Source organism: Pseudonaja textilis, chromosome 2 (assembly GCF_049901715.1).
Source record: "Pseudonaja textilis isolate UNSWEBS1 chromosome 2, rPseTex1.2, whole genome shotgun sequence".
Taxonomy (NCBI): domain Eukaryota; kingdom Metazoa; phylum Chordata; class Lepidosauria; order Squamata; family Elapidae; genus Pseudonaja; species Pseudonaja textilis.
Window position 1 is genome coordinate 81,416,541 of NC_141991.1, and position 14,088 is coordinate 81,430,628.

Here is a 14,088-nt window from a genome sequence, read left to right on the forward strand (position 1 = left end):
CAAACTTAATGCCATAGAATTTTGAAGGGTGCAAAAATTTAGTATAATAGCACTACTGTAACATCATAGAAAGTGCCACAAATACTTCACATGTCTCAGTCATGTTCTATTGGGATTCGTATTTTTTTTCTCAACCCCGCCCCTCAAAAAACCACACCAGAAGTTAATTATAAAAATTCATCTAAAGATGTACTTGTATGAATTAATTTAACAGTAGTGTTTTACATCAGTTATCTAAGCACTGAGTTGCGCAGGTGATATTTGAAGAGACCTATGTACGTCAAATGCTTTGTTACTATTTACTGACACCTAACAGTTTCACAGCTGAAATAGTCTTCCCAGTTCCTTCAGAGTTGAGACTGAACCCTTTTCTTATCAAAATGCTACTTTATTTTGTAAACAAGTTTACATGTTTAATTCCTTTATTATGTTAAACTTTATATTCCAAAACTGCTGAATTGTGAAATCAGAAGAACTTATCCAACAAAAGAATGTTTAGTTCCCATTCATTATTTTAAACATATTTCTTGGTTTATATTTAGGCTTTGTAATAGTGGCAAATATTGCTTGGGCTGCAGTCACTATACTAATACTTGTCTTTATAAAGAAGCGGGTGGATGTTGCAAAAAAGAAAATTGATGTTAGGTTTGTGCATGGTTTAGTATAATAGCTGTGCTCTTCTTTTTGATTCAAGTAAGTTGGAAACTTCATCAGCCCCTAACCTCTAATGACTTACAGCATCTTTGACAAGGTCACTAATGCAGATCATGAGCAAGGAAGAAAAAAGCACCCAGATTGCAAGAATAATTTTTAATGCCATCATTAGGGCTAAAGTACAGAATGTGGGAAAACTGATAGGAAACTTCAGCTTCATTTATAATTGAGGACATTACAAAAAGGTACCTTGGATAGTTTAAATCTTTTCTTTTCAGGCTTTCTATTACCTAGACTGAGCTGCTATTTATAAGTAACTAATGAACTCTGCCACCTGTTGATTGTTCAGCCTATAATTCCTCCCATTTTTTTCTCAGCCTTGTCACAGTCTTCATAATCTCATCAAGGCTCTGCTGAAGTGATAGAATTTCTGTTTTCACTACTGCTATTTTGGCATAACAATGATTGGATTACTCTAGAAAATGTTATAGATCACTTCTGGGAAGATTACACTAATCAGCTTTTATCTAATAGTTATATCACATTATTATGTGATTGCTTAATATGTATATTACCACATATTTAATATATTTTGTAGTTAATTGCCCTAAGCATTTTCTATGAAATGGCAAGTTATAAATCTGACAAATTTTTCAAGGCATTTTCTGCTATTGGTTCAATCTGGAAAAATGTCCTTTTTGAAATACACAGTTTAAGCATAAGTCTGTGAAAACCTTGATTGTTTTGATTGTTTATGGTGAAAGGCAGGAAACATACGAGAGAGATAAGAGTTTTTGTGTGAGCAGCAAACCATTTTTTGGTAATGCCAAGAGTCAACACTGGAGGAAAAAAAATGGAAATGTAAGAAAAGGAGAAAAATAAAAGAAGAAACTAAAAATTAAACAGCTGCAGGATGGAAAAGTTCAAAGGCTTTTTAAAAAAGTATTAGATGATGGCAGAGAAAAGAGGATCTGGAAGCTTCTTTTGGAAGAGAATGCAGAAAATGATGTTTAGAAAACCACAGAAGTATATGTAATTATAGTACATATGAATGAGAAATATGAAAAAGAATCTTTGGTGGAATGATACGGTGAAAGAAGGTTAGGGTGAGGGGAAATGCATATGAAAATTTAGTTTACTTAATTGTCATTGCACCTTGTACAACGAAATTAAATACCATCTTCGGTATATATTATCACTATGAAAATAAACAGAAACACACATCCTTCATATTCTATACACTGAATTGAAAGCCTTGATATTGCATTAATATTGCAGTATACAGTAGAATTCAAAAGAGTTACTGCCCTGGGATAGAAGCTGTTTTTCAGCCTATTTGTGCTTGTTTTTATTATTCTGTATTGTCTGCCAGATGGTAATAGTTCAAAAAAGGGTGCCCAGGATGAGATGGATCTTTGAGAATGCTTTGAACTTTCTTAAGGCAAGAATTTCTTAACTTTCTTAAATGCAAGAAATTTCTTAGACCCTGCCTGAAAAGCACACGTCGGGAACTGTGTTCATCTCTGCATATGAAAACTCTAATGAAGTCAACTGGACAAATTTATTATATGGTCCCCCATTTACCTGTGATGTGCAGCATAATATTCATGATCCTGAGATGATGTGGTTGAAAAAGCTATAGGTCTATAGTAATCCTAAAAAATAAAAATAAAAATCTTTAAGAAAATTTCATCATTACAAAGCACCCATGTTGGTTTTATTTTTTTACTTTTAATATAAACATGTTGATGTAAAATAACACATTAGCAATGGGAAGTGAGGGTGTTTGGGGCCAAAGCATTGTACATAGTGACTCTGGTTAAAGAATTTAGATTAATAAGAATCCAAATAGACATGTTTTCAGTTCAAGGGTAGAAACAACGACTTTGATACCTACCAGACCTAGTGGCCTGGCCAAAAGGAGAACACCAGGTCAGCTGATTGCCAAGATAGGCTTAACTATGGACCTGTTTTGCCCTGCATGGTATTTCAATACTCTGCAAAGCATTTTATCCCTCATTATGAGCCAACCCAACCACTGGTACAACGTTCACCCAAGAGATGCCAACCCTAGAGATAATCTAAAGATTGCTTTATAATTTCTAAATTTAGCTGGCTACACTGAGTCACTGGTCTCTTGCACCTAAATGGGCCAATTGAAAGACCTCAAAGATTAGACATTTGATACAAAATGTTGACCAAAGTTTGAGCATGAGAATATTTATAGCTCAGGGATGAAATGAGGGACCCTTGGGGCTCTCTAACTTTGGTGGTTTTCTTGCAGACATCTCATTACCAAACAATTAGCATTCATCAATGTGGATGAATAACTGCAATACTGAGAAAAATTATTTTCACAACTATTAAGAATGCAAAATAACAAGGGGAAAGGCTAGCTGACTTCTACCAAAGGGATCTCTACAAGGGGATTAGAAGCGGCTCTTCTCTCACACAATAAATACAGAAAATCCAAGCAGACTAAACATTTGGTTCACACTCTCTGAACTTCCTAGTGAAACCACTGACTTATTGCCTAAATCAGGGGTCCCCAACCTTAAGCAACTTAAAGCCTGCCAGACTTCAAAGCTGGCTGGGGAATTCTGGGACTTAAAGTCCACCAGACTTAAAGTTGCCAAGGTTGGAGACCCCTGGCCTAAATAGTGATCATATGGCATCATGTCACTTTGCTACAGGTAGTCCTCAACTTACAACCATTTGTTTAGTGACCATTCAAAGTTACAGTGGCACTGAAAAAAGTGACTTAAGACTGTTTTACACACTTATAACTATTGCAGCATCCCCATGATCACATGATCACAATTTGGACAGCTGGCAACTGGCATGTATTTATAGCTATGGCAGTGGATCACCTTTTGTGACCTTCTGATCAGCAAAGCCATTGTGGAGGTCAAATTCACTGGACAACTGGGTTACTAACTTAACAACTGCAGTGAGTCACTTATTAACAACTGTGGCAAGAAAAGTTGTAAAGTGGCGGGGTGGGGAACTCACCTAACATCTACCTTGTTTAGCAACAGAAATGTTGGGCTCAGTTGTGATCGTATGTTAAGGATTACCTTGGTATTCAGAACCAAAGCGGGAAAGGTGCTCAGATCTGATTTGGATGGGCTCACGACACCTGATATCCTTAAAAAGGGAGCCAAGAGACGCAGTGTCTCTAAGAAACAGCTAATTCAATCTGTAATATTGCATAGCTGATTCTTTCTTGCTCCAGATTGAGCACCTCTCCATCCATAAAATATGCAGTTACAATCAACATATATTCCTCTTCCTCTCTCTCTCTCCCTCTCTCTTTCTCCCTCACACATGTGCGCACACGTACGCACACACACACACACATGACCAATGAAATTTCTTTTCAGCACTCGTAACTATTCAGGAAGAAACATACTTGTGGAAGTGGCAGAGTCACTGCTACAAAGGGGAAAGTTGCAATTTCCCTGTACTGAGTGTTATAATTCACCCAAAGCAATTACTTTGCTTTCTGATTTTTAACATTCATATGTATACATATACAAATTGAAGAAAATCAGAAAACAAAGTAACACACTATACAAGAAGCAGAGTGTATAAATTAGTCTCACGATACAGTGATATGCTACTCTAGTCTGCTTATTTCCATGTCTTCTTGAGTTTGATGAACACAGAAAGCTGGAGACGGTGCAGACCACTGTTAATCTAATCCATATCATCTTTCATTGGGAGCAGTTCATAAGGTCTTGGATGTACAGTTTTCCCAGTGCTTGCTACATGCTCAAATACTAGAGGGCCATGGTTTTAACTGGTCCAGTTGCAACCAGTAGGTGTAACATTTTGGTTATCATATTTTAATCAATGAAGCCAAATTATTCAGGTATTTCAAAATGTAAATTAAAATAAATAGCAGAGTTTAAGAATAAGGGAATGTTCATGAAATTCATAAATCCAACTTTTCTGTTATCTCCACATAATTTTACCAAGAAATCAGGGACCTCTTCCCCCACTAGTCTTTTAAAACAAACAGCTCAAGAGTTATGATCTGAAAAGATGTAAGGTTCTCTCACTCTCTGTAATATGAGAACTATCCCTCTTCTTAAATTCCAATTAAAAATGTAAAATGTCTTCTCCATTCATGCCCTCCAAATTAATTGGAACGCAAGTTTCATCATTGTCATCCCTCCTGGATATATCTGAAGGACCTCTAAGCCATGATTCAGAAAATCTCGGAAACCAAGTACAATGATCCACTGAACTTTTTTCTGTTTTATTTTTTACATTGCTATATGAATACTCATATAAAAATGTTTAAAAAAAACATTTAAAAACAATTGTCCCAAAGGTGTTTTTTTAAGAGGCAATTGGACTTTTTTGTTTTTTCTTTGAAGATGTTTTGCTTCTCATCTAAGAATGAGAATCTTTAGCTCTGACAGAATAGCGAGGAATGGAAGGAAAGGACAACCATGACCTAAATGACTGAGAATCTCTACAGACATTTTTTAAAAAGGCTAGAGAAAGTTTGTTATCAGAGAAATAGGTAACTGAAATCTCTTGAGCTGAAGAAATAGGTAACTGAAGTTTTGGCACTAAGAAACACGTATTTCTTGTTTCGTGTGGAAAAATAAATGTGGAACATGACAGAAAATTTTAAAAGGTAATTTCAAAAACAATAAGATTCAAGTATTAATAAACACAGAGAATTGTCCATGATCAATAGCATTTTTTAAAAGCCCAAAATCAAATTGGGAACATAAAGAAGCAGCAGATTACATGACAAACTACAGAATAATATTATATCTTCGATAGACAGAAATCAGTTGAGTTTCAGTATCTGTGTCATGGCACATTACATGGTATTTGATCCCCTTTAAACTCAAGAAAAATCACAAGCATACAGAAAATTGTAAACTTTGAAAGTAGTTTGTCATCAATAAATTTCACATAAAAATAATTTTACATGAAATGTAAAATATGACTTTCAGCAAAACACCCAAAAATGATTCGCAATGAAAATAATATTGTGCTGCCTCATTCAGGCTGTCCCCAGGGTGGGAGTGGGGGACGACAGTTAAAAAGAATTTGGAAGCCAAGGGTGTCTTGGCTTCCGAGGATATTTCTGCTCGTCCCATCAGGATTTATGGAGAAGGATGGTCCAAGTCCCTCGTATGTCATCCTGTAAGATGTTCTCTATCATAGTGCCTGCCCAATTGAGTAGCATCACCCTGAAGATCCAGGTGGCTCTGATATCTTGACCTTTTATAAGGCATTAAAAACCTGGATGTTCCCACAGGCATTTGGGCCAGAGTGAACTAAATGAACACTGATGGCGGTTTTGTCTGTTCTCGTGATTTTTCACCTGAAATGCAATGATTTTTAGAATCTAGTTTACATTATATTATTAAGACTACAGTATTCTGGATTAGTATTTTTGTGTATATTTTGTATGTTGTGATGTTTCTTTCTTTCTTTTTTGCCTTAACCCTCTCTGCCATGAAAAGTTATTGCCATGAGATGGAGGACTACATATATTGTTTACATAATAAATAGAACATAAGAAACCAGAACTTTACATGACACAGGAAACCTTAGTCCAAACAATTCTATATCTAAGATAAAGAGGAAGGTATTACTTAGTCTCTCATTCTTTCAAAATTAATGATAGGGTTTTTTAAAAAAACCTATCATGACAAATCTGCCAGTATTCTATTAAAGTATATAATATTAAAGTATTGGGAAAGGAAAAATAAAAAATATTATAGCAAGTTACTGTTTAAGTCACAGTGATTTCAATGAAAGAGAAAGTAGACCAGATATGTTCTCCTGTTTAATTATTAATGCCCAAACATACTGAAGTTCAATTGACATCATTGGAATTACAGTACAAGTGAGGTAATTTTTCAGATTATAAAATTTATTCATTTTTCAAGATCATGCTGGAAATAAATGTGACAATGAAGCATAAGTCATGCCTTCCTCCCTGAATTTTTTTCATTCAGTAATCTCTTCAATATATTGCCTTTACACAGATGAAATTCAGACTCATATGTATTATAGCATACTAAAGGAAAGAGCAAATTATCAGCAGAAGTAAATTATGTATGAATAGCTTCATAATTACCTGAACAGGAGAAGGAACTGATTGGGATCTCTCTTGGACTCTGCTGGAAACAAAACCTGAGTGAAGAAAACTTTGAGCAGGTACATATTTGCTGTTATAGCTTTCTTCCCTGATAACAGGCTGTGCTTTTGAATTCAGCAGCTCAGACTCCAGAGATCTGACAATACGTTTATCAGCTGTGGTGGTTGTACAGGTTAAAGTAGGGAAGGTAGAAGGTGGTTCATGAATTCTTCCAGAAGAAATAGGGAACGGAAAGAACTTATTCTGTGACTTCCTATTGGTATCAAGATTGGAAATGTTGTCTTCTGGAAGCCTCTTTGAATTCAGAATTCTGGGTTGTGAAGTCTGCTGTGACCAGTTCTTTGCTATGATAGGCTGTTGCCCAATCTTTCGTTCCATGTACTCTAGGAGTGCATTTTGTTGCAATTGCTTCAGTTCAACTTTTGAAATGGCCCTGCCTTGATTTGCCAGAGCTTTACCTCTGATTATCCTTATTTCCTGTCCAGTAATTTCATCAGAGCGGGATCTTGCCTTTTTCTGTCCCCAAGATATATTTTGATCCTTCTGGTCATCCAATTGGTTGAGCTTATCAGGTTCAGAATAAGACATCTTCTTTTGTTCTTTGGTTGCCCTTTTCCTGGCCCCAATTCGAATGGTCGGTGCCTTTTTGGATTCCCCATCTGGATAAGTATTTTCCTGTGGCTTGGATGGAGGAATTGATTTGGAGTCCTCATTTGTACTAGATAATGACAGTGACCTTAGATGTTGAATAGACGGCCTTGAAGAGGGCTTCTCTTTTAGACGAACAGGCAAGCTCATCTGTAAATCCTTCCTCTTAAAAGATGTCTCTCTTAGGACTTTCTGTTGGGCAAATTTAAGTTTTTCTCGGTAGTCATTCTTGAACTTTTCATCCAAGGAAGCCTCATTCTTGTTGGCAATATCATCCACGTGGCTGTTACTTTCTTTTGGCCTTACTCCTGGTTCAGCCAAGCCTGAAGGATTGCTCCTTGGAGATTTCATCAAAAAGTCTTCATGTTCTTGATCCTGATTTTTATGATTCATAAGGCTGGAATTTCTCCCACCAGAGAGATAATAAAGCAAAGGTGTTGTCTTTCTATTTATTTTGATATTGGCAGAGTCATTCTGGGATTGACTTTCAGCCTTTGAAAATGGCAGTCTGGGAAAACCAAAAGGCTTGAGCATTTCCTCCTGTCTAGGATATGCTAAAAGGCTGGTGCTGCTGGTTGTATTCTGCTCTGCTTTTCCAGGGCCGCTGAATAATTGAGAAGCAACTTCCTCTGCATCATAGTTGAAATAAGATCCTGAAGGTGAGGTCTCGTAAATCTTACCATAAGATATTTCCGTAGGAGCCAAAGCTTGAGATGGCAGGTTCTGGATTTTTAAAGGGTGCTGCTGCCAAATACTTCTGTTGCTTCCTTCCTCAGAAGAGAAAGTGCAGTCCTTATCTTCATAGGTATTAATTATTCTCGGTGTAGCTTCATGAGGAACAGAGCTGTCAGCATATTTTAAACCTTTACTGCTGTTGTATATACTGTGATCGAAACCTGAATAATCATCAACTCCGAACAGGTCCAGAAGACCGTAAAGCTGCCCCTCCCCTTTCCTGGGTACTACAGCCCTTCTCTTCAAATCTGCTTCTCCAAAGCGTGGCTTGTGTACACTGCTGGCATAATACTGTTTGTTCTCCAGTGGATCATTAACAGGTTTGTGGTTGGTCTGCAGTGAAAGGGAAGGATTAGCCCTTGTTGCCTCTGGAATTTTATAAGCATGAATTGCATTCTGACTAACCCACGTCTCCTGGCTCTTCTTGTCCAAAGAGCCAGATTTTGACTTTTCTTGAAGAATAGAAGGCTTGGTGGAAGAGGTAGTGCTATTCTTTGTAGTTTTCAGGTTAGTAGGACACCCAACCACGTCCTTTTCTGTGACTGGACTTTCATTCTGAGAAAATGAGAGCCAACAGTCATTACAGCAATTTGGTAGGATGTGCAAAGGAAGCCCTTGGTTGCCCTCTTCCATGTAGCTTTCTCCTTGAACATCACTGCTGAAGCAAATTCCAACATGAGTTTCATCCACATTTCGGTTAGTTTTATAGTGATCTACTTGAGCCGTTGGGGATGGCGGATGAGAAAGCAGAGGTGAGAGCCCAGTCAATGGTGATGCAGTTTGGTATAAGATCTCAAGAGTTGGCTTGGTTCCATATGATTTGATATATGCAGAGCTGTCCAACCTAGGGTAATTGCCTTTTCTCACTATCTTGTTTTCATACATCTGTCCATCCTCAAAATGTCTTGCACTGGGATTACAAATATTTCCTATAGATCCTGAATCCATGTATGGCACTTGCTTTAGAGGAAGCAAATCAGGTTCACCAGAGCCTAATGGCGTAGGGACTTCTGGAAGATTTGAGCTCCCTGAGAAAGAACTGTATGCAGAATCTGTTTTTCCAGAAATGTGCCTATATTGGTCTATGCCAGGAAGAGGGGCCTCTGGTGAAAAAATGGGAACATTGTTAGGTGAGACCAATGGTGACAAGAGCTCAGCTATTTCTCTGACATGTCCAGGGTGCCATTCTGATACTTCGTTATCAGAGGAAGACATTCTGTATTGTGAATCAGTCTGGTCTTCCAGAAAAGAAGTAATCTGAAGAGATCTCTGATCTTATTGCCAGGAATGCACATATTGAAACATATTTCTTTGGAGAAAGTTTCACCAGTCAGCTTCACCTTTCATGAGAAGAGGAGATGGATGCTAGAAAAGAAAAAAGAGAATTAAAACACATCTAGTGCATCTGTTTTGTTTTTTTCTAGCTAATCATTAAGATGATAAACCCAGCAACACATTGATTAACCTCAAATCTTTTAAACAACCAGTAGCATATCTTATCAAGAAAATAATCTATCTCTCATAATATAATTTTTAATAATTGCTCTTATGATTGAATATATCTGTGAAACTCTGGTGCAGAATTATTAATATTTCGTACTTATACCTTGTGAAATAATTGTGGTATTGTTTTCTGCCATATTTTATAGATGTAACTGTTACTGGAATTTCACTCTTATAGTTAATATTACAGGTTTTATAATAATCATATTACATATATTTTATCACAATACAGCAAACAAATACCTGATACCAAATATTAGGAATAATAGCACAGAAGCTGTAATTTTGAATCCTAGGGTCACATGAATTACATTTACATGTGCATTAACATTAGAAGAGGAGACCATGTTAACTTTTATCATCTGCTATATGAATATATTTGCTTTATAAATTATCTATCCAGCGATACACCGCTGGCTGATGGTGACACAGCAAAAGTCGTCAGATTTATTCACTCCTCTTTCACTTGCACTTTTATCCAGAAACATTTGATCAGTTAGCCTTAAAAAAATTGTTCAAACTATCTTTTCATGCAATGATTTTATCTGCTTTTGCCTCTGCTGTGTAAAATTTAAGCAGATTTTGTTTCAACTATTTATTTATTGGCAAATGATACAATTCCTCCATGAAACCTGTCTCAGTCAGAGGAAAAACAAGGTTGGGTTGTTTTCACAGGCTTCTGTTTGAGTAATAAGTTTTTAATTTCCTAGTTCCTCATTCTGGAATTTGACTCTTGTTCAGACTTTGGTCACTTAGAAACTGCCAAACCCTTGTGCAATTTTCTTCTTCCCACCTTCTCTTCTCTCAGCAGAACATTCTCTCATTTTTTTCCCCATTTGGTTCTCCTGGTGCCAAGAAGCCTTTACTGTCTCTGGATATATTTGAGGCTGAAACTGCAAACAAAGGATCCCACTTGATCTCCAGCTCTGAAGACACCATAGGAAATATTAACTTTCTATGGTTATATCTTAAGTGGCAGGATTGTCCCTTTAGTTTTCCTAATACTATATGAATTTGAAGATGTTTTAAATTTAGCTAATGATCTTTCTCATTTCTCACTCATTTCTCATTCATGGAATGCAGTGGCTCAGTGGCTAAGACATTAAGCTTGTTGATCTGAAAGGTCGGCGGTTTGGCGGTTAGAATACCTAACACTGCATAACGGAGTGAGCTCCCGTTACTTGTCCCAGCTTCTGCCAACCTAGCAGTTCGAAAGCATGTAAAAATGCAAGTAGAAAAATAGAGACCACTTTGGTGGGAAGGTAACAGTGTTCCGAGCGCCTTCGGTGTTTAGTAATGCTGGCCACATGACCACGAAGATGTCTTCGGACAGCACTGGCTCTTCAGCTTTGTAACAGAGATGAGCATCGCCTCCTAGAGCTAGAAACGACTAGCATGTATGTGTGAGGGGAACCTTTACCTTTAACTAATGATCTTTATTATTACATAATAGTAAAAAGGAAGAGTTTGCATAAGAAAATGCCTTAGAAGGTTATCCCCATAATTCACTGGCAGGATTTTTTTCAAACTATTAAAAAAACGAAGAAGTGAGCTCACTGTCTTTCATTTTTAGACAAAAAATTATCATGTAAATAAAACCTTGAAAATCCCCCCCAAAAAAACGGCACATGACCAAAGAATTTTTAGAGCTATTTCTGAAATAAGCCATGCAACTAACAGCAGAACTTATGACATGTATGAATCAAAGAAAATATTATTAGCGGGGAAAAAGAATTATAGCTGTATTTCAAATACTTTGGATTCTTGTCAGCAGTGTTGGGACATTCAAATTCAATCCTCATCACATGCGTTGAACTATTTTAAATGATACTAAAGCCAGCATAGCTGATACTGCTTAGCAAGTCTGCTGAAATAGCCTTTTACCTCAGAGAAGAATAATGGTATGTTTATCCTAGTCTGATCCAAGGTTATTTTCTTGAGTGGCGGTTTGGATTCTGTTTAATCGTTGAAGGAATCCTGGCAGCGAATTGCTAAGGTCTCTTTGCTGCCAAAATAAGAAGTATGTGTAAAAAGAATGCAAAGAAACCACCTGAGCACCACAGCCCTGATTATCATGCCACATAAGTCACGTTGGTAAGGCTCCTGAGAGTTACACTGGTTTTGTGACCTTATTGAGATGAAGATTTTCCACACCAGAATTCACTACCAGTATGTAGCTAGTACAATATTGGGAAGGCGGTATTTTTACTAATCTAAATCAGGATACCCAGCGAAAGGCAAGATTTTATCTCATTTTAAGCTCCATAATCAGTTAGGATAGTAATGAACTTTTATTTCCCTGTCTTATGTTTGGATTTAGACCCCAGGAGGATCTCAATGCATGCTGGGCAAATAGTTTCTAATCCAGTTAGATAAACTAAGACTGGTATTTAAAGAATCATGAATCATTCTCCAGTCTTCACTGCCACATCAAAGGCTTAGCTAAACTTAAATATATGTCTTAATTGGCAACATGTGTAAAGCACTTGAGCCACTTAATTTTCTCCACCTGGAAGAGGGGGGAACGTGGCAATTTCCTACGTAGACTATGGAAAGACGGCAGATAAAAAGTCAGAAATCTGTTGAATCACAGAGCAGTAGATAAGGGATGGCTGCACTCATAGCATTCCCAGAGAGCTGCAAAATTAAACAAAAATATAATAGCATATGTTGGACCAGTTGACTTCTGAATTATTTCTTAGATATTTCTCAAAATAGTTTTGGCCAGAATAAAATTCAGTCTGTTTTGGGTATTATATTCCAAGTACAAGTGACCTACACTGTGACTATATCTATGTGGTATGTATTTATCTGTCTGTCTGTCTAGTTGGATACAGTGATTAAAGTGCTGCAAACAGAAAGTTCTGAGTTCCAGTCATCTATTAAGCATAGAAGTCTGCTGGATGACTTTGGCCAAATCTCTTTCCAAGCCTTAGCATGAAAAACGTCTTGAAGGAACATTGTCAAGTCACTTCTGCCAAGAAAACTGCATGATCCTGTCCATAAAGTTACCAGGAGTTAAGATTGACTCAAAGGCACAATCACACCCTCACATACAGACACATAAATAATATATATTAATATATAGAGAGAGACAAATTCAATATACCTTCCTGAATTTCGAATTGCCATCTGGCCGTTACTGAAATATTTGCCCACCCAAGAGCAAATCACATATCTCACGATGTCATTTACCAGCCAGTTTTAAAAGCTTTTGCCCCAAGTTGTTCTCATCTCTACCAGCTGAGTGACAAGACAGCAGGAATGAAGAAGCAAAGCATGGGCGAAATGTGCCAGAAGAAAGCATCTTTCTTCAGTTGTGGAGGTGGGCTAAAGAAACAACTACCTGATGCAGAGCAGTCAGATTTTATTTCTTCGTTGCATTGCTCCATCCAGTTTTCAGGTGGCTGCAACCAGACCATATGGAGTGTCTAAGCAATAGGGATTGCCCCAAGCATAACACACCTCATTATTCCTTTTTCAAAGATGGTATGAAAAGGGAACAAGGCATGAAAAACATTATTTTTTCAAAATAACCAAAGAGGGTAAAGAGTTAGTTACCGTTTTGGACATAATGTTTTCTTGGAGAAATTGGACCTGGAGTAGAGTACAAAATTCATCTAATGATCATGAGGCTAAAGAATTCAGAGTTTACTGTTTAAATGGTCTACAGATCTCACAAAGATTATTGTTAATCTTTGCCAGAATCAAGTTACTTTCATAGCCCCAGGAGGGTGTATTGGAAAGGTACACATATTTTCAATATTTTAGTATATTTGTCCCAGGTTTGGACAGAAGGTTACTAGGTCAATGGGTATAAATTTCTGGGGGCTCTGATGGTATAGCTTTTATGAAGGACATATTGGTTTACATGTTAGAAAACCCAAGTTCAAATCAACTACCTTAATGTATTGCTATGCCCTAAATAAAGTCTGACAGTTGTGAATCATACATCTTAATGACAGGCAAAAGTTTTGGCCTCCAAAATAGCAATTTCACTGCAAACATTCTGAGGTCGTTGAGAAAAATAAATAAGCTGTCTCTCAACGGAGCTCTGCATTTCAAAACATGACAGTCAATATAGTATAATAATATCAAGAGTTGAAAAAATGAGGCCACTGGCACTATTGCACTGACTCTTACAGTGTCCAGGAAAGGAGGAATGGGGTGATAAAAAAAAAATTAAACTTTTTAAAATCTCCCTCTTTGGTTAACCTGGACAATTACTTGTAACCTACTTATCACTGCTGTTGATCTGGTCTACCCTCAGCCCAGGAAGGCCACTGGATGACTTAGACCAACCTACCTCACAGGCTTCTGGTTGTGTGGAAAAAGAATGCTGCCTACCCTGCCTTGACAGATGAGTTTTATGCCTAATAAATAAGTAGACAAGTTTTACCTTCCTGACACCT

The 14,088-nt window shown here is 37.1% G+C and overlaps 1 protein-coding gene across 2 annotated transcripts in view; it reads right to left on the reverse strand.

The window, feature by feature from the left end:
* The window catches only part of SHROOM1 (shroom family member 1), a 36,665-nt gene that overhangs the window by 5,566 nt on the left and 17,011 nt on the right, over nt 1-14,088 (reverse strand). Inside the window, exons 1-4 of one of the 2 annotated variants that reach the window (XM_087924435.1) lie at nt 13,020-13,146; nt 11,561-11,681; nt 6,770-9,538; nt 2,239-2,309 (exon numbers count right to left, since the gene is read on the reverse strand). In XM_087924435.1, coding sequence (XP_087780561.1) covers nt 2,239-2,309; nt 6,770-9,388 — 2,690 coding nt within the window. In that variant the 5' untranslated portion in view covers nt 9,389-9,538; nt 11,561-11,681; nt 13,020-13,146. Of the gene's footprint in view, nt 1-2,238; nt 2,310-6,769; nt 9,539-11,560; nt 11,682-13,019; nt 13,147-14,088 lie in introns of those variants that run through there. The other variant, XM_026696440.2, reaches the window with a different exon arrangement.